This window comes from Lycorma delicatula, chromosome 5, assembly GCF_047948215.1.
Source record: "Lycorma delicatula isolate Av1 chromosome 5, ASM4794821v1, whole genome shotgun sequence".
In the NCBI taxonomy this organism is placed as follows: Eukaryota; Metazoa; Arthropoda; class Insecta; order Hemiptera; family Fulgoridae; genus Lycorma; species Lycorma delicatula.
Window position 1 is genome coordinate 38,521,148 of NC_134459.1, and position 27,515 is coordinate 38,548,662.

At 28.8% G+C, this 27,515-nt stretch overlaps 2 protein-coding genes across 6 annotated transcripts; both read right to left on the bottom strand.

The window, feature by feature from the left end:
• Positions 1-1,125: 1,125 nt before the first annotated feature.
• On the bottom strand, positions 1,126-1,866 carry LOC142324831 (uncharacterized). The gene has a single exon (XM_075365848.1). The coding sequence runs from the start codon at positions 1,864-1,866 to the stop codon at positions 1,126-1,128; it is 741 nt and encodes a 246-aa protein (XP_075221963.1).
• LOC142324858 (retinol dehydrogenase 12-like) lies at positions 1,780-26,100 on the bottom strand. Of its 5 annotated transcripts, none has more exons than XM_075365918.1 (8): positions 25,537-26,094; positions 22,872-22,932; positions 11,309-11,427; positions 10,062-10,220; positions 9,771-9,875; positions 6,552-6,767; positions 3,290-3,491; positions 1,780-2,063 (listed from the first exon to the last, which is right to left on the bottom strand). In XM_075365918.1, the coding sequence occupies exons 2-8, from the start codon at positions 22,925-22,927 to the stop codon at positions 1,928-1,930; spliced, it is 993 nt and encodes a 330-aa protein (XP_075222033.1). In that variant the 5' UTR covers positions 22,928-22,932; positions 25,537-26,094; the 3' UTR covers positions 1,780-1,927. The 5 variants fall into 5 exon arrangements, with proteins under 5 accessions (XP_075222033.1, XP_075222034.1, XP_075222035.1 ...); XM_075365919.1 differs by lacking the exon at positions 25,537-26,094 and adding an exon at positions 25,187-25,277; XM_075365920.1 differs by lacking the exon at positions 25,537-26,094 and adding an exon at positions 24,562-25,077.
• Between the last annotated feature and the right edge of the window lie 1,415 nt (positions 26,101-27,515).

Sequence of the window (27,515 nt, forward strand, 5' to 3'; positions counted from 1 at the left end):
TGTCAGAGAACTTGTAGAAGAGGTTAGCATCTCAATTAGATCATGGCAAAACATTTTGACTGAAAAACTGAACATGCATCGAGTTGCAGGGAAGTTGCTCCTCGCTTGATGACCAAACAGCAGAAACATTTGTCAGCAACTTCTTGAACAAGTCAGTGACAATGAAACATTCATACAAAGCATCATAACGCGAACCTGGGTGATGACATCGACACAGAAGTTCAATCATCACAGTGGATTGGTAAAGGATCTTGATGCCCCAAGAAAGCACTCAGTCTTGATCCAATGTCAAAAGTGATCCAATTTTTTTCAATAGCTGCTTTTTCAATTTTAATGTAATTGTGCATTTTGAATTCTTGCCCATGGTGAAACAATGAACTGTGCATACTATCAAGGCGTTTTAACATGGTTTTGTGAAAAAATCTGCAAAAATAGACCTGAGACAAGTTGTGGTGAGTCAACTCACCACAACTTGTGGTGAAGGAACCATGAGTTCACCACGACAATGGGCTCACACACTCAGCTTTGTCAGTTTTGTGCCAAAAATCAGATGACTGTCCTCCCTCAATCATCTTAAAAAAATAAAGTTCGGATATTTTCTGAACAGACCTCATATCATATAACATGTAAATGAGAGATGTCTTATATAGGCTCAGGCCAACATTCCTGATAGAAGTGCGGTTGGTTAATTGAACCCCAACCAACAAAGTACATCAGCATCCACTGTCTAGTATTCATTCAAATCCATATAAAACCAAGTGATTTGTGATGAGTTAACCACTAGACCAATCTGGTAGACATATTAAATTTATTGAATATAAGTTTTACCAGTTTAACAAGCAAACACTCAAGAAATAAAATGTTTAAAAATTATTTTTTTCAAAAATATTTTAGTAAATAATAATAATGAAATACAAAACTGAATACTGAATATATTTAGTTATAGACATCCATGTTTGTTCACAAACTATTTAATTATGACAAAAAAATTAATTCTTATAACAAGAAAAAAATAAATAAACTTTTCATACACTGTTTTAACAATAAAAATATTTAGGAAACATTTAAATATTTCTCTTGACTAAATTCAAATACAATGAATTGCATTTGATTTTTTATTCAGTCTTAAAATCGGAACATACTTTTAATAATATTATTATATCTTACTGTCTCTATAGCAAGTTTGTTTTCTAATTTAATGAGGCGTTCACGGGCAATATTATTTCTCGGTTCCAGTTCTTTTACTTTTCTTAAATCCATCACTGCATGTTCAGTATCCTGCAGCCAAACAAATGCTTCAGCTCTTCGCATTAATGCCTTTACATTATTAGGATTATTAGAAAGAACTTTGTTGCATAAAGTAAGTGCATGTGAAGCTTGACCACGGGATAGTTGACACCATGCCATATTATTACACAGTGTAAAATAAAGTGGTTCAACATCCTTATTTTCTATTCCCAATGTTATTAGAAATTTAACTGCTTTACTAAATCTAAGAAAAGAATCTTGAACTCGTCCTTGTTTAAACAGTTCACAACCTTTTTCTTTATGATGACGTGCTACTTCTAACTTCTTCTCTTTGCTCCATTCATAGCTTGGAGGAGAGGGTGTAAATTCAATAAGCGTAACATACACAGTGACAGTATACTGATTATTTTCTAACTTTACAGTTAACTTAGACTTTTCTTTTGTATCCATTAATGTAACACATTTATCAACAGCTCTATCAAATTCCCTGTCGGCTTCACCAACTGTTATGCTACCAGAGAAATCATCTTTCAAATACTCTGTTGGGAAAAATGGTGTATCATTATTCTGCATTTTTAATTTTATCTTACATTTGGAACCTTCTCTTGGCCTTTCCATTGTTGTAATTCCTGGTTTCAAACATTCTTTTGAGATAGATTTATCACGAGAAGTCCAGATCCTAAACTGTGGTTTCCTGAACATTTTTATTATCTACATTCAGCATTAAACCACACCACTTTAAACTATTATTAAATAAATTATTGGCTAGGTTTTTGTCGAGAGCTAAATCCGAAGGAGTCTTCACTTTACAATCACTGAAACAGAATAAATTTATGTTGAGTTATTAATTAGTATTTTAAAATAAATAGTGACTGTAATAAAGGATAACTTATGGCAGAACTATTATTTTCTTTTTTAATACAATGCAAAAACATCTTAATATAATTATGCAATTTCTGATATAACAATAATATAAAGCACAAATTTCTTATAAATTAAGTGAATATGATGTCTGTAAACTAACTGCATTCTTGGGGAACAGGTTACGGTTAGCAATCCTTATAGGTATTATATGTATAAAATGCATGAAGAAATTCTCTCTTATTCAGTTCAGGCTATAGTAAACTATGATCAATAAATAATATTTTGCAAGTCACGGACTTTTAAAAAATCATATTAAGAAAACATGTTAATGAAGCGTTTGGTAAATTATAGACATATGCTTACCCTGATATAAAAAGTACGTTATTTATTTAATTATATAAATAAAAATTCTGACAAACACTGAGGAAAAATAAAAACAGTAAATACAAAATTTTTATTTGATAAATAATGCATAAGATGTTACTGCAAAACAAATAATTTGCACAGTCTTTATATTATGATATGGTATCTCGTGAAAGTCAACTATTGGTATTAGCTTTTTCTCTTTGGTGGTTAAGTTGTTTTTTGAGTTTAATTGGCCAGCAGTGGTCAGTATGTCGAATTATTTAAATTTTCAGAAAGTGGTGTGTGCATGTGCATGCTTAAATTTTTTACATCAGAAACCATAAATACTCTGTATTTATTTATAAAGTTTATTTTTGAGTTCTCAATATTTTTTTCATTATTTAGTAAGACTTTTTTATACAGTTACATTATTTTTATTTATGGTGTTACCAGCAGTGATGATACAACTGATTACAATACAGTTGACTAAAATTACAATATTGTTTAACCAGTTTCATTTTTTAGAACTTTTAGAAAAAATTTACAACAGTGTAAATTAAAATTAAATTTGGAACTTAAAAATACTATAGAATTAATGTAAATTCATTTTGATTTTTTTTTCTATAAAAATTATTACTAGTTAAACTATTATCTAGTAAAAACTATTATTAACTAGTTTTATATCTTATAAGCTTGATTAAAAAATATTAATTTTATTATTTAATGAATAATTATGATTATCATTTAAAATTATAATTTTATAAAATTAATCTTTGTTATAAGAAAATATATTTTACACTAAATATAATAAAAAATTATATATATAAAATACCTAAAGTAACTTCCACTGTATTCAGAGCAGGATGAGCTACTAACTACATGAATTATAGTCTGTGCTCCTTGCACAGGAGTTTTAACTAAGAACCAGCGAATTGGCTTCTGAAGTGCAAATAGAAATTTATTATTCAAAAGTGGAAAATGCCTGTAAACATTTGTTTCTACATTTCCTGGATCAACATTAAACACTGCTATACCTGGAAAACAGAAAATAACACAACAAAATGTTTTATCAAAAAACATGTTATAGGTTTAGGTGGGTATGTCTGTATAGTGTAACTTTTCATCACTCGCTCAATTCATTTCATTACTTAAATACAATAAAAATGATAAATTAATAATCATAAAAAGATTTCTCATCTTCAGAGTCTGATAAAGTATTTTTTAAGCTGACCTATATTATTAGAAGAAGCCTTCTGGAATGTTTTCTATAGTTGTAAAGACAAAAAAGAAAAGCTGACAACACAGTTGTAGGACTTTCTATCAAGCGGCTAAAGGCGCAGTCCGGGAGTCTTACAACTGACGGTTGTTTCTGATGCACGGCTTACACTCGCAAAACTTAATTAAAAATATTTATCATTTTATTTAAATATAATATTTTTTAATTTATTTAATTTAATGATTCTAACTAAAGTGCATGCGCATACCATATTTCATTCGCGTAGGTGTGGCGGTACTAGTGGTAACAGTCAGCACTAACTAAACTAATGCAATTTCACAACTTGCATAGGACACATTTCACTTGTACGGTCAGCAGAATGGTATAGCCATTATAGCATATATAGGCTTAACACACCAGGTACTGAGTCGACCAAGTGATCAAGTTTGAGACCCGGCCAGACCGAGTTACTTTTTTACACTTTAAATATTACTTATTTATTTAATTCTACTGATGTCACAACGTAGTAGTTTAGAGCATTTTTTGGGTGGGGTTGAGATTTTGCAAAGTTTTTTTTTGCAAATATTTTTTTAATTGTTAACAAATGAACCTAAGAAAAATATGACCTTAATTAGGCAAAATCTTGAGATACTGAGAGTGACCTTGCTCTATAGCCTCATTCCCTTGACATTTTAATTTGAAAATTTAAATGGCATCAGTGCCCCATATATAGAAGTACTATGACCAAGTTTGGTCAAAATTGATCCAATAGTGATGGAGATATAAGGTGATTTAGAGGCCATCACCAAATACACATGTGCATATGAACACTAACATCCAGAAAATTTCCATCGTTTTTTGGGTTCCTTAGATGTCAAAACATCAAAATCTGATGAAAAGCACATATGCCCAGATTGGACAGATTACAATAATTTCCCTTCTAAAGCTATAGCGCTATCTAGATGGGTAAGTAACACATGCAATACCATGATCACATATACACTATAGTAAATATACAAGAGTTACAGTAAAATTATTAGTGCACTCCATTTTCTATGCTTAATCTTTCATATTACTTAATATTTATAAAAACAACTATTATTTAAAATATAGCATACATTATGTACAATAATAAACTCAAATATAATACACATACTGAATCCCACATCTTTCACATGTTATGATTTTCGGTAAAAATGCTATATTTCATTCAATAATACAACCAAAGCAAACCATCTAGTTCTCTGATTTATTAATTAACACTAATATCTTCTAAAAAAGATTAAACATTACAGTAATAAAAATTTTATTTGTTTTTTCTTATGCTAAGCACAAACTGTTAAAAAATTAATATAGTTACGTGGTATGTTCATGCATGGCACAATTCCCAAGAAAAATATGGATGACCTTTAAAAATTAAGTGCCTGCTCATAAAAGGCTTGGATGAAAAGAAAGCTTTTTGCAGCATGTATGTAAGTTGGTCAGTTCAAAACTGATCGTAGTAGCTTTCCACATTTAATGAAAAAAAAAAAAAAATGTTAATAAAAATACACTGCAGTTACAAAAATTATGAATCTTATCCTTAAATTGTGTTGTGCGGTTTATCTACTAGGATCCTTGTTATCCTATTAAAGATTAACAGGATACATACAAAAATTAGTAATCAGTTGAAATTTGATGAAATGAATATCCAGTGTATTAAATTTGGAATAATTTTATTTTAAATAATATATATAATTGAGAGGGAGTATACATTTTGAAAAGTTGCTTGAGACATTAAGCCTGATGAATAAAAAGCCACTTTTGCACTGAGGTTTTCAACTCTTCACTTTCTTCAAATTGTTGATTCAATTCAGTTTTTTAGGTGTAGGAAGAGGTGGTAGTCACTGAGTGCGAGATCAGGACTGTTAAGGGGATGATCAAAAATTTCCCATCTGAATTTTTGAATTGTTTCTATATGCATGCAGCTGTGTGTGGACATGCATTATAGAGAAGAACAGTTCCCCAGTGTCGGTTTTTAATGGCATGACACAGTTTAGAAAGTGTTTTAATAGACTTGTGATGTGATGGATGTTCCAGGATCCATGAAATCAATCAAAAGCGCACACCCTTTGATCCCAGAATACAGCTGCCATAATTTTATTCAAAACTAGGTTTATTTGAATTTGTTTAGTTTGAGTAAGCCAGAATGACACCACTGCATGGGTTGTTTTGTCTCAGCACTGATGTACAAAATCCACATTTTGTCACCAGTAATGATAAAGGAAAAAGATTATTCTACCTCATAGTTAAAGCAGTTGAGAAAGCACATGCACATGTCATTCTGTGAGCATTTGTCAACATTTTCAGCACCTATCGTGCACAAAGTTTACAATGGCCTAGAATGTCAGTCAAATACATAATATCAAAAATGTTGTCTTTGGAAATTCTAGAGAAAGATTTCTAATCGTAAAACAACAATTTTCTCTGACTTTTGCATTCACATGTTCAACAATCTGGTGCTGTCAAACTGCCTATAGACTTGCCTTGCTTTAGTCTGCCATATAGGATAATCAAAAATAAGCCTTATATGTGAATTGGATAAAGCATATGTAATCAATTCAAGTACGAGTGCCATTCAATAATTCACATACCTACACTAATAAATAATTATTTTAAAATTAAGTACTGTTAAGTATTAATTATTATCTTTTAAGCATTCTTCCTCTATTTACTACTCAATTCAACTTATAGTGCAAACAATATGTTTTGTAGATAGAAAATATCTATTTACTGATCAGAGCTTAATCTTGATATAATATCATGTACATCAATTCTAGAAACATTTCATATAACAGAAAATTGTATTATTCTAAAATTATTAACACTAAATTGTTACCTTTTAGGTGCGAGGCAAGTTTATTAGAGAATAACACAAGGCAAAGTTTTGATTCTCCGTATCTGATAAATTTATTGAGTTCAGGTCTAGGAAGACAAACTTCATCTACAACTAATTGTTTAGGAAAGCGATGAGCTTCTGATACAACATTAACTATCCTTGATTTATGTTTTAGTAAATTGATATTTATTAAAAGTATGGTCAAAAAAAATGGACCTGCAAATAATTCAAATGAAATAAATTTACACACTAACAATTATAAAAAAAAAGCTGACAAAACAGTTGTAGGACTTTCCCATCATGCACCTAAAGCTGTGTTTCAGGAAAGTCCTACAACTATGGGTTGTTTCTGATACATGGCTACACACACAATTTAATTTAAAATATTTATCATTTTATTTAAATATAATATTTTTTCATTTATTTAATTCAATGATTCTAATTAAAACACACAGGCATACCATATTTAATTTATGTAAGTGTGGCAATACTAGCGGCAACAGTCGGCACTAACTAAATAAATGTAATTTCACAACTTACATAGAATAAATTTTGCTCGTACAGTTGGTTGAGTGGTGTAGCCGCAAGGTTTAAGTTACCAAGACTAACAGGCCTATAATTGTCAGGCTGCTGTTTATCACTCTTTTTAAAAATTGGTATAACTCTAGAATGTTAAGTTATCAGGAAACATCCAATAAGAAAATGCATAATTTATAAAGTTGGTGGATTCAGAATCAAATGCAATATTCTTTTAATGAAACAGGAAAACCCATAAAAATCGCCACTTTTTGAGAGACATAACCACATTAATATATTCTGCAGCAACTAAACTCCAATCAAATTCATTATTTACATTCCTATTGAACTTAAAATTACCAATATTCAAAAGAAAACTACTTAATTCATCATTGTTTTGATTGAGAATAGCACTTCCTTTATTAATAATATTACTAATAGTGTTCATTTAAAATAACAAGGATCAAACCCACCTCTATTTATATTATCTTCTTTTTTAATTAACTCACTTACAGCCTTACACTTAGTTGATGATTTTATAATAAAATTTGTATAAATCTTCATTTCTAACAGTTTCCTGTAACACTTATTCAGGCTTCTGTATCTCTCCTTGAACAGTTCCAGACCAGATGTCTTAGCCAAATTACACATCAAAACCCAATCTTTAACTGTATTAAAATTATTGTTATACATTAAACTGTGACTGATTAAGCTCTTATTATTTACTTTTATGAGAAAAGAGACTTCAAATGCCTCACATAAAAATTAAAAAAAACATTCAAATCTTTCAGCTCACATGAATCAACCAGTCTTGGCAGGTCAAAACTTAAAAAAAAACTGAAAATTTCATAAACTCCTCATCTGAAAAATTAGAAAACAGTGTTTCTATTGGTTACGTTCTTTTGTTAACTTCAAAGTTTCAATAAAAACTAACAAAATAATCGCATCGAGGTCATTAAACTACAGACATATTTATAGGATTTCAACAATTCCCCAAACCTGCCATTCTTTTTGTTATTCATTGAGGCTTTGCATGATACAATATCATCAGAGCTCTCAAAATACTTCATTAAATAAAATTTTATTTGGCTATAACTCTGAAACGAATGAAAATATTTATTTTCACCACTTATGACATATCGTTGAAAGGCTCTCAATGAGAACTTATTCAGGCAGTTAAGAAAAAGTCCAAAATCCAAATTTTTTGGATTTTTTTTAAACACTTTTGGTCCAGTCAATTGCAATCAAAGGGGAAGTGCACAAGTAGATGATACAACAGTCCTAAATCCAAAATTTCACCATCCTATGCCTAATTATTTTTGAGTTATGCAAGATACATACGTACAGATGTCATGTTTGAAACTAGTCAAAATGAGTATTTCCATTGAAATCTGAAATTTTTCGCCTGTATAAGGAAGTAAAAAACTAACTTTTAAAAAAATATTTGATCTAAAACAAAATTAACAACTAAAACAAAAAAAAAATAAATTTACCAACTTAATATTTAAGTGATTGTGTAAATTTTAAGAATATTGCATTAGAAATAAATAAAAGAGCTGCCGTAAATTTTCAATACTTTATATTTAGCATTTACTTAAAACCGTTATAGTCACACCAGCAGTTAAACTGCTAAAAGTCCTACAAAAAAGTGAATTTTCATAAAAAATAAAATAAAATTGTAGAACTTGAGCGAAGTTATTACATGATTTTTTTTTTGTTATTGACAAAATACATATAAACGGTATGTTTACTAAAAACAGAGGTGGTGAGAAATTCTTGGTTTCTTAACTGATAGTTGTACATACAAATAAATACATATATTATTAAAAAAAAACAATATAATTAGTTAACTATGCTTAACAAGTTTTTAATTTTTCATTCCTCAACTACAAAATAATTTTTTTTTTAAATCTATTTTTCCAGCAGTGAACCCACAGCATTATCAAAATGTACTGTTTATTGTAAATACTGATGGGCTCAAAATTAAAACATTTTTTAAATCTGAAATTATATTATTATATCCTAAGTAAGACCTTTCATTTACTGGATATGAATTTTGGTCTTTTAATTAAATAATTTAAACGTATTACGACATGGAAGTAATTTATTATAACTTACTGGAAATATAAAGGATTTCATGTACAATTACTGAAATTATTTTAAAAATTAATTAAATTAATATAGACAGCTTAAATTTTGAACATTTTTCCAAGCAGAATGATGTCTAATTAACAAACATGTTTTTTCTATAAATTTACCCATTCTTGACACCGATGTAGCCACTTTGAATTTAAATTAAACTACAAACACTTTTAAAGGTGTGTTTTATGTTAAATCTGTTGCATACATAGTTTTTTAAGTTTTAACTGTAGGGTCTGTTTCAGAGTGTTTAATTATTATCAATTTTATACATAAGTTTTAAATGAAGGTGGCAGGTTTTCTTCTTCATTATATGAAATTAGTAAATTACTTTAAGATAAATATTTATGTACACACTCTAGTATCTACAACAATTTTATTATATCTTTGTATAAAAAAACGAAAATTTTAATTTTCTGTCAGGGAATACTTTTTTAAGAGGAAGAATAGCTTGTGGCCAGGCTTGGCCTTGTTTAAAACAATTCTTTTTAAGTTTATACTAAAGGTAAATATAAATATTAGCACAACATATAATCATACAAATAAAAATATTTAATTACATACCCAAATAATTTGTTTGAAATGTAATTTCAAAACCTCCTTCAGTCAATTTAAAAGGATGATAAAAAATTCCAGCATTATTAATTAAAGCATATACACTATGGATACCTGAATCAAAACAAATAAAATGCAAGGTTTTAATTAATTAATAGTAAGGCTTCATTAAATAATATTAATACTTAGTAACTAAAATTGCCTTTTGCAATGTTAAAGAGCCATAAGCTATCAATAACAGTTAAGTTCTGACCGAATACAGTACAAAACCTGAAGATGTAGTTTGTTAAAAAAACATACCAGATTTCTTCAGACGGTCAACAAACAATTGGATGCTTTCAAATGAAGTCAAATCCAAATATTCACATTTGATGAATGAATTTCCAGTTGAATAATAGATATCTTTAGCAACACGCTGACCTTCAACTTCGTTACGACAAGCAAGGATAACAGTAGCTCCTGTAAAAACAAACAATATTTGTTTAATAAATCAATATGTGAAGTAATAGATTGCTTAGTGTCATCATTTTTAATATACATTTAATAAATAGCTTTTACACCATTATTAATAATGACCAAATAGTTGTAAAATAGTTGTATTTTGTTTGTCTAGTCTCCAAATTTTCACTAATATAAAAAATATAAAATGATCTAACGACTATCCCAAACTATTTAACAGGTTTGTCCAGAGTTTGAGAATATTACATTTAGAAAAAATAGTTGTGAGATGTGCATAAATAAAATTTACAAGATTATCAAATTTTATTTTGATTTTCAATTAAAATAAAATTTTCAGTTTAAAAATATTTTTCATCTTGAGATACTGGTCATATTATCAATAACTGTTCAGTTTTTACTTCATAGAAGATTATAAATAAAAATTACAGGCAAAAAAAAACACTTTATAAAAAATCTTATGATAATTGCTAAGAATAAAAAAATTTTGAATATTAGTTTTCAATAAATGCAAAAAATTATTTTTCTTTTTATAAGTAAAATTTAGACTATGTGAGGAGGATCCACACATCCACAATGAAATAAGTAAAAAAAAAAAAAATAGTGATACAACACTACAAGAAAATTTAAAACAAAAATTACAACATAACTTTTCATTTGTGTAGCTTATTTGCAATATAAAAAATTATATTTGCATACCATAGAAATGTTTTTTAACATAGACGTTTCTTTTTTTTAGATACAGAATTACCCTCCCCACTAACCTATATAAATTAATAGTGGAGAGTCACTTCCTCCTAGTTCCACCAAATGAAAAAATCCTATACATACTGGCATCATGATTTTAATTACCTACACATGAATTTGAATCAATACCTTATAACCTTAACTTGGTTCATTTCTCCTCATTCATTAAAGTGTAATTATAACATAATCATGTTTCAAATGTTTATTAGCATCTAAATTGTTTTAAATTATAAGCATTTCTTGAATAAAACCCTTTCCTATAATTTACAATCCTTACACTGGGATTTTGTCCTTACAACCCACTAATTATATTATTAATTCCTTAATTTCCTAATTACTACTACCTTTTCTAGCAAGAATGAATGATGTCTCTTTTCCAATACCAGAATTAGCACCTGTAACAATCACTACTTTCCCATCCAGTCGTTCTTGACATGCACAAATTTCTCCTCTGAAATATCGTCTGTAAAAACACCAACATTTAGCTGCTTAAAATAAATAAACTAAATATTATACTTTATGAAAAAATAGAGCAGCTATGAATTTTTGTTGTTGATTTTTTAATAACATTAAATTACTACAAGAATTAATATTTATTTATTAGTAATTTAGTTACTATTTAATTAAATACTACTAAGTAATATTTAAAATTCATGTAATAGATAATTCTATTACATGAATTTATCGAATGCAGAAAGTGGAAATACACATATACAATCATTTATGACACGAACATGAGACCACTCAGTCTCACGCAATTTTTTTTTATACATATATATATATATATATATATATATATTACAGATTATGTAGCAATTGACAATTTTAACAACTCTGTATCTTGGTCTCAAAAGCTAAAGACTGATATTTTTTTCTTGTAAAATAGTCTCAAAGCTGAGATGTAATTTAACAACAAAATTATTAAAATTTGTCCCAGCAAACCATTGAAAATTAGAAATACAATGACATGCTACAAGACTGCTGTCAGTTAAATTCATTAAATTTAACTTATAAATATAAGAAATTACGTATTTTTGTATTAAAATGAGTATATTTAAAGCATGTAATTTTTTTCCAAGTCATGTCAATACATAATGATTACAATAAGAGCAATGTTAATAGAAACAATAACATAGCTTTTAATTCAATGTATATTTAATACACAATATTTAAAAAATTATAAATATATTCTTTAAAATAGCAGTTATCTATCCATGTAATGTGCCTGCACTTCTACTCAAAAACTATACCATCAATTTTCACAAAACAGAAATTAAAATATTATGAAAGTATTAATTTTTTGTTATTCAGCTATATCCCCATTAATATATAAGTAAGTGTAATGTAAATTAATTACATCAACAAGAAAAACTGCTTGAGAGATTCTAAAACAATGAGAGAGAAAATAATGTGTAGAAAGTGATGATAAAAATACTCTTGACAATATTTTTTTTGTTTTACTGTATGTTATTTTTTATTATTATAAATAACTTGTACATAGTAGTTCACTAAGAACGTGAAATAAATTTGAAGTTCCCCATTTCATATTATCTACACAATTAATTGTGTCATTTTAAGGCATTTAAATATATGGGTTAATACATTCCAAGTGGTTCAACACTAATTGCCACACCATCTCAGAAAAAATTCATATTTTGTAGGTGCATTCCCTTATATGTTTAGTAGTTCAAAACAATTTTTTTTTTTTTTTTTAATTTTTACTGTATCCGATTAAAAAATGGCAGCCATTTTTGTTTTAAGCCTCACACGGTTTTTCACATCACAGGCATTTTCTAAATTACTCCGTACTGGGTTGTCCTAGGCTTTTCAAATAAACTAAATTGTGTTAAGTACATTCTGGCCTACAAATCAAAACCCTACTTACCTACCTAATATAATAATTTTGTTCATGTATGCTTTGTAACTTGAAATTATTGAATGCGAATGAACAAAATTCTATTTTCATAGGGTAATTTCTCAAAGAAGGAATAGTCTCTCAACCTGTTTTTTTTTTTTTTTTTTTTTTTTTTTTTTATCTTTTATATAAAGATATAGTTACTTTATATAAAATATCAAAGATGAGTAGCTTACCCTCTAAAAATTACACCCTTTTAAAAGTTGATTTTTTTTCAATATTTCAGCTGGTAATATCTCAGTTATGGGACCAGATAAAAATCTGAAGATTGCACACATAAAAGGTCTCTATGGTATCAAACTTCAGAATAAATTTCAACTGAGATTCAACTCAAAGTAAGTATAAAAATTTGTTAATTCAAGCAAAATTGGTTGATTTCCACATATGGGATAAGTGGGCATAAGAGTATAATTCAATTACTTAAGTATACATCAAAACTAGATAACTATTTGGATAACAAAACAGGATATGCATTAAATTATGTGTAGTAAATATACTTGCATATTACGTAATGTTAAATTTAAAGCCAGTAATGAAACATAAAATCTTCAAAAATGGAATTAAAACAGCAGTGTGGTAAAATGTAATAAACTGTTTCCTTGAACTGCTTTAGCACTGAATTAATAAACTGACAACTATTGTCATTTTAACTGTCTTCTCACCTTTAATCAGTTTTACCTTAATGCTGATTTAACAGCTGTGAGATTACTTCACAACATTTGGGTGTGATGTTAAAAGTGCGCCCAGACATGGTGGTGAATTCCAAGGGAGTCAGATTCTTCAATATATTTTTTATTGACACCCAAACTTGGTTCTTTTCATTTTTTTTTTAATGTAGTTCTTGGTCCTGATGGATGATAAAATATAACAAGCTTATCTTTATTTCTATCATCTATGTTGTTACTTTTTCACCATTATACATGTTTATTAAATAAATTTTATAATGAAAATAGAAATAAGTATAACTTGTAAAACAGTCTATAGTAAAAAAATTAAATAAATAAATTAGAAAGTTTTTCTTGGTTTGTGAAAAATCTGTTCTGCATCATACCTTCTTTTAACAATAACCAATTCAATTAGATTTTTTTTAGGCACAACTGATAAATCTGTTTAAAATGGTAAAATGACAAGATTGTACAATGACATCCTGATTCCCCCCTCCCTCCCTTGTGACGATCCCAGTTGCCATACCACTAGATCCATTGCTAGTCCAGGTGGGCTTTACTAGAGGTCATCTTTTAGACCCTCTAAAGTTGATAACACAGTCACCAGTTTCGCCTCTGAAAGAATGCCACCAATGCAAATATGTTGGCAGATATTTCCATCAGTGTATTTACACAACCTATTATCGCCTTCATATGGCCTCTTCCATCCATAACTTACAACCCTAAAATATCAAATTAACCGATTTGAAAAAGCACAATCCCTGTGTCTTCCCTAACACCGAAGGTTTCACACAAAAATTCTTCTTATATCTAACTTCATTTAGACTATGCATTTAAATCATTACTTGAATGCGTCTTTAAACACCAAAAATACTATCCTCATACCAACAAAACAAGTATTGATCGCAACAACAATTTTGTCCTATTATTTAAATTATGGTTTTACATCACTGAATGGAAAGTCACGATGTGTTGTTTGCTTTCAAGTCCTCTCCAGTGAAAGCATAAAGCCATAAAAATTAATTCGATACTTACAAATTAAACAACCAGATCATAAAAGCAAACCCTTGGAATATTTTTTTTAAAAATTACATATTTCTATTAAACCACACTGATAAAAGCACACTTGAAGCATCTTGTTTCATTGCATTAAGAGAAGCTAAGATGTCCAAAGCCCATACAATCACAGAAAACCTCATACTGCCGGCTGCAATTGATATGGTCAGCGTTTTAATGAGCGTGGAAGAAACAATAAAATTGAAAAAAATTCCACTTTCAAATGACACAGTATCAAGGCAGATTTATGACATGGCTGCTGTTTGCAATCAGATAATTCGGAAGCGAGTTCAAATGAATTTTTTAGTATTCGAATTTGATGAGTGGCAAACATTTCTCAGTTCTCACATTTTGTGATATGTATGCAATAGGGACAGATCAATCAAAGAAAATATGTTGTTTTGGACATCAAAATGGTAGACTTTTAATTTCATTAAATTAAAAGTCGACCATTACAGAATGGGCTGTCTGCTAAACTATGTGATGAAATGGATGAAAAAAAAACTCTTTCTTTCAATCAGAAGTCAGATGGTTATCACAGGAGAAAGTGTTAACCCAGTTATTTGAACTGCAAGAATAATTAATATTTTTTCTGGATAAACAAACACCATTCTCAATGTTTGTTATTTTACAGAATAATGAGAATATGTTGCTTTTGGCATACTTAACTGACATATTTTCGCATCAAACAACTTGGATGTAAATTTACAAGGACATGATCAAAATATTTTATTAATGACAGACAAAGTCTACATTTTCATTAAGAAGCTTAATATCTGGATTATTCACCTTCAAAACAAAAATTTTGATATCTTTCCACTCACTTCAGATTATATTGAGAAAAATTTTGATGAAGAATACACTATTATTCAGCACAGTTGATAACATGAAGATGCACTTGCCTGAGCTAAAAAATTAATTGGAGAAGTATATCAAGAAGATAAAAATGATCACTGTTGCATCCGCTAAATCACCAGTTGAGATTCACAACCAGCTCACTGAAATTTCTGCCGATGAAATGCTACAACTACAACTCACAACTGAAGATTTACGTACATTTTGGCTTCCTTGTCGAAATGAATATGGAAATTTAGTGAGAAGCATTGAAAATTGTAATCCCTTTTGCCACCTCTTACATCTGTGAAAAAGGTTTTTCATTTATAATTAAGCTAAAAACTAAAAATAGAAATTGTCTTTTACCACTTGTAAACAATTTGCTTTTGTATGTTTCTAACATAAATCCAAGTATGGAGAAACTTTTGAATGAAAAACAAACAGAACCATCTCATTAATTTATGTTCTTTACATGTGTACTTATAAATGTAAGTTGTTTATAATAATTTTTTTTCTTCTATAAAATGATTTCATTATTGTTTACTTGTGAAAGGTGTAGGCTAATTTTGCACCCCCAGATTGAGAAACACTGCTCTTAGGCTTTGGAACTGAATTATTGGATTTCCTAAATTTCACAGAAACATACATAATTCCCTTTATATATTTGCAGAATTTAAACATTTCCTGAGCTGTCAAGATTTGATCCTTATAAGGCCACTATAAACTAGACTTTGTCACAGATCGCTTTGTACTACCCTCTGTGCCATCAAAGGCATTTTTCCCATGACACAAAGAAAAAAATGCCATTCTATGTCAAGTCCAAGATCTACTTTGTGATAGCCCATATTTATAAAATTCTTTTTACATTTATACTGGCTTGCAGCCCTATCAGAGAAATAGATTAATTTTTTTACAGAAGGATAATGTTCTTTAATGTAATTTGTTAATTGAAATCAAAATGCATGGACTGTTGTAGTATTATATTCTAGATAATCACTTATGACATAAACTCAAAGGTTCTTTACTTTCTCTTGATCTTTTTAATAAAACAGAAATGCTTGTTTACCCAGTGGTGTCTTTGTGCTTTGTCTTTTACAACAAAGGAATAATTTTCTGAAAAGTCAGCCAAAACAATATGCATTCATCACCTGACAAGATGTTTTTTGTCTTTAAAAAATTTTCCTTGTGATTTTGCAATAAAATTATGAATCTTTAGATTTTCAAGTTTAACAATCAATATTTCAAAGAATTCTTCTTATAATTTTACAATTGTCATCATTTCAGTTCTGCCTTGTGTCACTCATTGTTTGTATTCTATATTGTCTGGCATTGAGTCTTCAAAGATGTCATACAATCATAAGTTATCTGTTTTGAATACCAGAGGTTCCAAAACATCTTTATAATCAACTTTAAGATAGGCACAATCAATCATCAACTTTATGTTCTGGTGGAACAGACACAAACATTATGAATAATAGATGTCCCCCACAACAACACACCATTTTGGTCTTAAACTAACAGAATTTCAATCTTCCAATTTTAATGTCAGGGTTCTTATTTTAAACTCAGAAATAAGCTAATTTAAATTACAAAGTACTAACCATTTTTGTCTTTGAGCCTTAGTACCATTTCCTTCAATAAAACACAATCCTTTTTTCCTAAGCATCAAACAACATAGAAACTTTTAACTTTTTGTATTGTGTCTTCAGTTATTACGTTTGATGCTCTCCTTTCTTGTAATTTAGTAAAATACCCTGTTCTTTTACATTCTGACACTTTAAATTCATAACTAACTTTTGTTCAGCTCCAAGAATACACTAAGTAAACTAATAATTTTAATTTTATTCTCTTTGTTAGAAATATGACATACATTTAATTTTTAGATTTTCTATCAGATCACAAAATTTTGAGGATGTCACCTGGATTAGGAATAAGGAATTTTATTTTGAAGTGAGACTACCACAGATAATGGTGGAAATTTTTTCAATTTTTATTTTCAAGGCTACAAATTTTTCTTCACTTAATTAACTAATTTTATAATCACGCAATAAACCTAGAATAGTACAAGCTGAATCTAATTTTTTTTTAATAGTTTATGATGAGTCGTAAAATTCTTTATGTAAACTTTCATCATCCCTTTCTTTGTCCACAATAAATATTTTAGAGTAACATGTTGGCCACAATGATTTTCCTGGTGTAAGATTGACAGAAACACTTACATTTAAAGAATAATTTTCCAAAGTTATTTATCTTAAGACTTTTATTATAGGGTTTTTTATGATTTTTGAAAATATCAGAGCAAGAGATGAAACTTTTTCAAGTATTTTATTTCATGATTTTTTACAAGTTGAAGTGACCTCAAATTAAATTCTTAAAGAAAACAATACTTTTTCTTCTTCACAATAATTACTATAATTGATTCCATGTCTTTAGGAAAAACCCCATTCACAGTTTTATGGCAAGCTTCATTACTAAAAACACATACAGAAAACTGACACTACATTTTAAAAGGCTACGCAACTGTACATTTTAACAGCACAGAGTAAAGTAAGACAAATACTGGTAGAGAGGAAAGACAACACACAGTGCAAGCACAGCTTGCACTACTTCTAGATGCTTAAGTGAGACTGAACAATCCTGAACCTATCAATAGAGAATTGTGACTTATTACCACCATTAAATAAAACTAATTATTAACAGTATAAATTGTGTATATACAGAATGTATCACAAAGTTCTCCTAAGATTTTTATAACCTATTCTACTTGTGATAATAATGAAAAAACTTAATATAAAATTATGTCCTAAAATGCTTCAATTCAGCTAGTGAAAGACTTCACCCAGTATTCAGGTACCCTGAGAAATGAGATCGTGCTGAAATCTTTAGGACGTTAATTAAGGGGCAGAATTGGTGATTCCTTATGGTTTTTGACCTGAAAAATTGAATAAAATAGATCGCAGAACCATATCTCTAGTAGTTTTTGAGGGTGAAAACAAATAAACTGGGGTAAAAACCGTTTTTTGTTTGACGTACAATAACTTCGTTAAATGGGTAATAAGCACATAAAACTTTTAAATAATACTTGTAAAGAATTTAGTTCTGAACAAAATGGAATAAGATTAGTTGAATAAAACAAAGAAAAGTTTAAAAAATTCAAATTTTATTTAGAAACAGTATACTAGAACAAAAAGCATTACCAGTTTATAATAAACATTTTCAACATTTTTCTTGACATGCTTCTGTACTGCTTTTATTGCTCTTTTTAGTTCTTCAGGCTGTTCTGAAGTTGCTCAGCTAGATCCATAATACAGACAATTAATTCCTCAAGAGAATGAAATTTCATTTTGTGTAAAATATTTTTCATTCGCCCGACCCAAAAATCTAAACATGTTCATCAGGCAGTCTTGGAGTCCAGGAATGAGAACCACTATAACTGATCCATTTCTCAGGGAAATTATGATTTAAGTGAGTGGAAACAGCACAAGAGAAGTAGGGTGGTGCACCATTGCGCTGGAAGTATATATTGCATCCTAATGCTGGAGAAACATCTTAAAGCAGCTGCGGCAATTCTTCTTGAAGAAAGTGCAAGTAAACCTCAGCATTTAAGCAACCGGGTAATATGAACGGTTCAAACAACTGATTGTGTAGAAGGCCACACCATACATATACTAAATTGGTATTGAAAATTGCCTTCCATTGTTTCATGAGGATTTACTTCTGCCCATAAATGATCATTGCATACATTGTTGACATCATCTCGAATGAAAATTGCCTCACTGGTAAACAAAATGTACAGTCGTCGATTGTATTTCAACAGTTGCAGAACTCCAGTGAAGCGGATCTTCTCCTGGGTGTAGATGTTGAACTGCTGTTTACAATAAGGATAAAACTTAATCTGTTTAAGTGTCCTCCAAACCATCAAATGTGAAACTCTGATCTGTTTAGAAAAACATCATGTATTGATACCAGGAATGCATCGATAGATATTTCATGAATAACAGCATTGTGTTGGACAGATCGTTCGCAGCTAATATAAATAATACATAGTAAACTTGTTTCCCGAAGAATGCAAAAATCACGCCTATTGTTTTGGGATCTGGAATCCTGCGATTTGGAAAATGTATTTCATATTCTACTGCAGCAGCTGTAACATTACCACTACCCACCCAAACAGAATATCATATACTGTATTCTCTGTTGATAAGAACAGCATTACTTCAATGGCAAACTTATCACACTCCAACTAAAATTCACAGCAAACTTCCGCTAACAGCACAAGTCACAATACCCGATATACTTAATGTACCTTACAGAATGATTTAAACACCAATACAGTATTGTGCATTTTTTATTGTCATTATTTTATTGCGAACTTTGAAATGAAATAATAATTTTTTTTAAATTATTTACTGGAATTTCAGTATTAATAAAAAAAAGTTATTACCTAAACAATTTTAATTCATTTATTTTTATTTTACAATTTGTTGTATAATTTACAGGTTTTTTAATTTTTTAACAGTAAATTTTGTTTTTACAAATTTTTCACTTCACAATAAGAGGATTTACTTTTAGTTACATTAAATAAGTACTTTTCTGACAGATGTAGTAATGTACTGTTCTAAATAAAATTTGAATTTTTCTAACTTTTTTCAACTTACACCATTTTGTTTATAATTAATTTTTTTAAAAATTTTATATGTTTATTACCTATTTATTGATTTTCATCATAGATTTCTCAAAACTTACTGCAGATACAGTTCTGGGGCCTATTTTAATCGATTTTTCAGGTCAGAAACCATAAGAAATCACTAATTTTGCCTCTTAATTAACATCATAAAAATTTCATTACGACCTCATTTCACTGGGATAGTTGAAATCCAATCAAAATCTTTCACCAGCCATAACTTTCAAACAAAGCATTTTAAGAGCTAAGTTTATATTAACTTTTTCTATTTTTCTCAAAATTAGAATAGGTTATGAAAGTCACAGGAGAACATTATGATACACCAGTATATATATATATATATATATATTATTTTTCTAAAATCGATCCTTTCAGGAATCATATTCCTCTGCACTATACAAATTATATTAATCCGATCAACCCAAGTACAGAATTAATAAAATAAAATAAAATAGGATGATATCTACCTTATTCCATAATTCAAGCAAGAGCGCTTTTGTTTTACCTTACATCATCAGTTGCTCTATAATTTTTCAAATCTTTATTTGCAAATTACACATTAAAATTAAAATTGTTAAAAAGATCCTTTTCAAATTAAATCAAAACAGAAAATTGTTTTTTTTTTAAATTTAAAAGTTTTAAATTGTAAATTAAAATTAAAAATTGCATATATATAAAATATGATGCCATTAATAAAATTAAATAAAAAGTCAAAATTAATAATAATAACAAAAATAAACTAGAAATCCATGTAGACTAGCTAGCCAAAATTATGTGACTGTCATTGTGACTTTATTTTTATAAATCAATTAATTTCATTATTGACTTCATATTTTATATATATGCAATTTTTAATTTTAATTTACAATTTAAAATTTTTTAATTAAAAAAGAAAAAAAATTAGTTTTATTTGTTTTGATTTAATGAAAAAGGATCTTTTAACAGTTTTAAATCTCAATGTGCAATTTGCAATGAAAGACTTGAAATGCGAGGAACTCGCGAAATCGCTCTTACTTGGCTTATGGAATAAGGTAGATGTCATCCTATTTTATATATATATATATATATATATATATATATATATATATATATGGAGATAAGGACAACAAAAAATTTAATTTAAATAAATTAATATTTATAAACCATCAGACACATATATATTCAGCAAGAATGGTCTTACCCTTCAATCTAATAAGGGCTTTTCAAATCTAAAATAATTCAAAATTATACACTGGGCAGTACATGCATTTTTATATTAAGGTTCTTCATTTATTTTTAAGAAATTTGATTTATTAGTTCAATTCCTTAGAAATAGTATAATAATTCCTTATGCTGCCCACTTATCACAAATGTGGATATCAAGCACAATTTTGCTTGAATTCACAATTTTTTTATACTTACTTTGATTTTAATCTCAAAGTTTAAATTTATACTTAAGTTTGATACCATACAGACTTTTTATGTATGCAATTTTCAGATTTCTATCTGGTCCCACAAGAGATATTGCAGTAGAAAAATTGAACAAAATTTAAAAGGTTGTAATTTAATTTAATTTAAAGGGTAAGCAACTCACCATTGATATTTTATAAAAAAGAAACTATAATCTTATATATAAAAGCACAGAAAAAACCGAGTCTGAGAAACTGTTCCTTCTTTGAGAAATTACCTTAAGAAATTTAAATTTTGTTCACCCACATTCTATAACTTTAGGCCACAAAGCGTACATGAACAAAAGCGTTTTAGGTAGGACTTTGATTTGTAGGCCTTTGGGGTAGCACTTTGATTTGCATTGTGTACTGAATACAATGCAATTTATTTAAAAAGCCTAGGGTAACCCAGTGTCAAGTTATTTAGAAAATGCCTGCAAACTTGAAAAATAGTGTGAGGCTTAAAACAAAAATGGCCACCATTTTTAATCAGATACAATAAAAATTTAAAAAAAATTGTTTTGTACTATCAAAACCTAAGGAATGCATCTACAAAATATGAATTTTTTTTGACATGGTCAACCAACCAATTGTTTTTTTTCTGGACTACCTGTAATGGATTGACCCACATAAATAAGCAAACCTTTATGCTTCCACAAATGTAGTTTTAAGTTGAATTTAGCTGTATGAATTCTTAAACAATTCTTTTTTTGTTCCATTTATTTTTAACTTTGCCTGCAAAATTAATTACAGTTTGAGAATTATAGTTGCCAATCTTCATAGTGCAGTAGTAGCATCTCAGACTTTCATCTGGAGGTCCCAGATTTGAAGCCAACAGGCAGGAATTTTTCTTACACTAAAAATCTCCATTTTCATTTTCCTACGCAACAGCTTCTTTGTAAGTTTCTGTGGTGAATTTATCATCAGTAAAAAAATAATTGAATAACTTTGAGCTCTTTTTGTAATGAAATGGGTCCACAAGTTTTTACAAGCCCAGTATCCAAGTTTTAAGCATAGTAACCAAGGCACAATGTTAAAGCAGTGTAGAATGCATGCAACACCATATGCAATCTGACCAATTGTGTGTTCAGCCTACTCGATTCTCTGAATATATCTGTATCATGTTATGCAGGAGACAGAAGAATGTTTTAGAAGGAAATTTCAGAAGTGGCTTCAAATAAGTAAATGCAGTAATTAAGATATTTATACTTTTATCTGTAAGAAATTCTGAAACATCTGTTAAGTAACGATTTCATAAATGTTGTTTCATTAATTAAAAGGAACTCTAATAAATAATAAATTGTTCTAAGCTCTGAAAAAACTTACTTAAAAAAATATAATGCAGCAATAGAAAAACTACCGACTGATAGCCACTTCCACATATTAACTGAAACACATAGCAAGATAGGCATAGATGAAGGATATTTATCCTGAATTTAGCACAACTGTTAAAAATAATTCAATAAAATAAAGTCAAAATAAAATTCACAAAAGCATTCCTATTTATTCATATCACTCCATAAATAATAGAAACTGTAAAATTTGAAAAAGCTATGCCAAAATATAAACAACTATTAGTAAAAATAAGAGATGAATTTTTAAAATATATTGTTAAGTGTATTCCCAAACATACATACTTTTAACTCTTAAAACAATCCACTGATTTCAAGCTGCAATCTGGTATGATTTCATGGAATAAGAACTTTAAAACTTAAAGAAAATTTAAAGTAATAAAGAAATAAATTCATCAACCAGAGGTTTTTTATGAATGTTTTTTTCATTAACCTTCACCATACAGCAGTCCCATGTTAAGAGGAAGTTGACCACAGGCTGTTCATAAATGGTACACAAAATCAATGTAAAAGAATAAACAGGAATGTAAAATGAATGGATGTAGCACCACTTCCATGAGAATTATGGTGCTTACTTTATTGATGTTCAATTCATAAGTAAAAGACAATAGATTGCAATTCCGACAAGAAATTGAAGGGTTTTAGAATCAAATATTATTCCTTTCTATCCAAATAATGAAATAGGCTATAAACATTTTCTTATGAATTGCATAGTTTAAACATTTCTCAAATAAAAAAGTGTTAAGGCAAAAAATATTTTACTTATAACAATCTTAGAGTACTAATAAAAACTCAAATTATATCATTTTCCTGGGATGTAAAGAAATTTTTTATGCTTTAAGAGAACACATAGATGGTCCCTTAAAGCAACTGTAAGCAGTGGGGTTATGAATGCTTCCCTCTCATGTAAACAGAATGCATTAACATTATCGGGCAATCTTCATTATCCAATAATCCTTAATATCATTACTATTAATATCACTTAATTGTATTTTTTTTTTTAATTTCCAGAAAAAATTTAACTTTGTGACCTGGAACATGACTTGTTAACATTTTAGTCAAATCATGTTTTAGTTGAAGGTACAAGAATTTTGAAAAATTTCTTTTTTTAGCAATAATGCTAAATGTCAATTAAATATTTCACTATCCCATACCATTAAAAACCTCAACTACAAAGTAAACTAATTCAAATTGTTAAAAAAGTAGCTATTTAAATTATTAAATAAGCAATGGATTATTCTGTTAAAAAAAAAATGATACTATTATTTTAACATCACATCAAATGATTGAGTAGAGATTAAGGTTGGAAGACCACTCTCTAGATACACCCTAGAGCTGAAGACAAATTATAAGAAAGTTAATATTTTTCAAGGGTTGAAAAAATTCTTCAGCTAACTTAAAATTAAGAAATCATTTATTTCTTAATGAACATATATAGTTGATTCTACTCACTTTAATCCACAAAATAAAAATATATTTAAAAAAAAAATTTTTTTCAACACTATATCAAAAATACACTACTGCAATAGTTAACATTTATAAGGATTAATTATATAAACTTACAATTAATTAACCAACTAAAAATGTTCTTTGAACATTTATACAACATGGATATCAAGAACATCATGTATCATCAAGAAACTCATAAATTTAAAGTTTTCTACCTCAAAATTATGAAGTTTGAATCATAAATTTTAACCCAGCATGAATAACACTGCTTTAAAGAAAAAGATGTGTAATTATATTCAATAAAGTAATACTCTGCAGGATTTTTTAGAGGAAAACATACTTCTAAAACAAAATCTGTTCTCACTGATTACACATATCCCACTCAACAACTATGCTATATTTTCGGTACTTCTGTGTTAACGAGGTGCCATTCGATTTCAACTTTTTTTTCCTATTTATCACTTCTGTGCTGAAGACAGTCTTATACAATAATTGTATTTATTTTAAATATAATTCTTTTAATTAATAAGTTATGTATTTAATGTTAATTAGATGAGATTATTGAGCATTAGGTTAGATAACGAATAGTAACGTAACGATTCCGTGTACTGAACTTTGCAAGATACCAACATAACATAACCTAATGCTGGCTTACCTCGTCTAATAAAATTAAATATAATTTATTAACAACAAAAGTAATATTTAAATACAATAACTAACATACAAAATATCAACAGAGAACAGCGAAATCAAAAGCCAACCTTAACTCAGAAGACTTTACCTTTGTTATACGTACTATATACTTTTTAAAATTATGTAATTATAGTAGCCTATTCTTACATAATGGGGCTGCATAAGTGTTCAAATTATCTTTAGGCCTAAACTTATTTTAATTTAAGCCAAAAACCTTTTGTAATAATGAAGGCTCATTAAGTATTGCTAAGTAGGGGATACAGCCAGTTCCTTTACACATCAAAACACTATCAGATAGCTAAGAGTAGAAAACAATCGCACAGAGGCTTAAAACACAATATTGAAATATTTCTAAAACGGAAAACTGACATCTATAAATCGACCATGTACACTGTCAGAAGGCGATGTTAATTGTGTATGCTTAACTAGGTAACTGAACTCCTAACTTTAATAAAAACAGGTCTGATTAAATTAATTTAAATAATAAATTTACCGACCTTTAAATATGTTCAATTACGCACTTCTTCTGTAAAATAAAATAAGATCTATTAAAATATTAAATATGCGAAATAATTCGACTGACGTAAAAAAACAAGTAGCTTCCAAATAGTATACACCAGCATTTACCATAACCTAAACATTCTCAAAGCATGATAATGTGGTACCACATTCATAACATTAAGTTTTTTAAGCACTCGTTTAAATTTAAAATAATAAAGTTGACACGTAACCTTCGCAAAATCTTACATACGGCAGTAAGTTTGACACTGTGCCCTCAGTTACAACCATCTTCACATTTTAACAACTTCTGAAATTTTCCGAGTTCGTTTTATATATATGTGAGTGTGTGTGTGTGTACGTGTATAAAACAATGCTAACTCGAAAAATTCAGAGTTGGAAAATTTTTTTTCGATTTAATCTATGGAGCGCGTAAACAACTTTACGTATGATTTTTAATCCTTTTACTCCAGTAATTTTTCGTGAAGGGGGCTATTTTCTCTCTTCAGACCACGCCAAGTTGTTTACTTGTTTTGTTAGTTTTTGAAACATACTGAAATTCTTGATTTCGTTTCAACATCTGTTCCAATTTTGTGTTTCTTCATCGATGTTTATTTTTTGCATGTCTTTAAAGATATCATCGAGCCATCAATCGTTATTTGAGTTTTCTTAATGAGAATCCTCACGCATCCATGTTTTGTGAGCTAAATGCAAGAAATGTGGCCTTAGCACTGGATGTTGCATTTTTGGATTAAGTTATATCGGTGAGTTTTTCACAGTGTTATTGGTTTTTCTTGAGCCTAGGATTTTCATGAGAATCTTTCTTAATTTGGGTTCAACTACACGGGTGTCGCGTTTTGTTAGTGGTCCCAGGCAATACACAACATGTATACAAGAACCTGAGTTGGTTGACGGATCTCGATGGAGATGGATTACCTATCGCAGATGTTTCCGATGAGTCTTATGGATTACCAGTTCACTTACTCGTCGTTCATTACTTTTTCAGAGAAGTTGGGAGTGATTATTTCCCGATGTATACTCAATGACACATTAGTTGTGATTATGGAGTAACATAGACTTTCTTACGGGAGTTTATAACCACTATTCACAATAAAAAAAATTCTATTGAATTATCGGAGGCTCATCACACTACCGCCTAAGTAATCGATCATTTCAACATGTTTTTTATAACATATAATAAACGGCAATTTTCAAATGCTTACAATATAATAACGAAGTATAATACAAAGTGTAAAAATATCGATTAAGGGGGTTAAAATGTAAAGGTAAGAGTTCTGTATGAATCAGAACGTTATAATCAGTCATTAATCACAATTAATTGTCGAAATCTGTCAACTGATTTATTTATAAATACATACGCTTTTTGAATCCGAGATAAATTTGGTTGAGAAGATTCAGGTTAAAGTTCGATTTCTCATTCCTTGATGACTTGCACACTTCTCACGAATGCAATTGAGGCGAGGTGACAATCCAAAACTCTAACTGACACCAGCTTTTATTTCGAAGGATTTAGAGATTTCACTTCAGATGTGTTTGTTAGGTTTGTTTAATCAGATGAACGGTTTTGGAGTCGGTATCAAATTCTAGAATGATAGTGAAAAGTACACACACACACACACTTTTTTTCAAAATTTTAAAAATAGTAAAAATTAAATACAGATGTTTTTAGTTCAATAAATTTAGACCTTTGAAAAATTAAAATACTTATTACAAAATACAGACTGCGGTTTATACTGTATTAATTTACCATAATTGTCCAAAAATTCCACCATTGATATCAATGCACTTTTCAACTAATTTCCTTACATTTTCTGTCACCAACCTAATATCTTCGCATTACTCAAAGAGGGCAGCAGCATTGAGAATGCAAGTGATCAGTTCATCTCGTGTGTCTACTTTTTGCTTCTATACCTCACATTTCATCCATCCCAAAAATCAGTAAACTAAAAAGCAGTAA

Excerpts from the sequence above, each read along its gene's own strand:
- LOC142324858 (XM_075365918.1), bottom strand. The coding sequence starts at position 22,927 with ATGTGGAAGTGGCTATCAGTCGGTAGTTTTTCTATTGCTGCATTATAT. Across the intron at positions 6,768-9,770 it reads ATTTCAAACAAATTATTTGG|GTCCATTTTTTTTGACCATA; the intron begins GTATGTAATTAA and ends AATTATTTGCAG. Across the intron at positions 3,492-6,551 it reads ACTTGCCTCGCACCTAAAAG|GTATAGCAGTGTTTAATGTT; the intron begins GTAACAATTTAG and ends TCTGTTTTCCAG.
- LOC142324831 (XM_075365848.1), bottom strand. The coding sequence starts at position 1,866 with ATGGAAAGGCCAAGAGAAGGTTCCAAATGTAAGATAAAATTAAAAATG.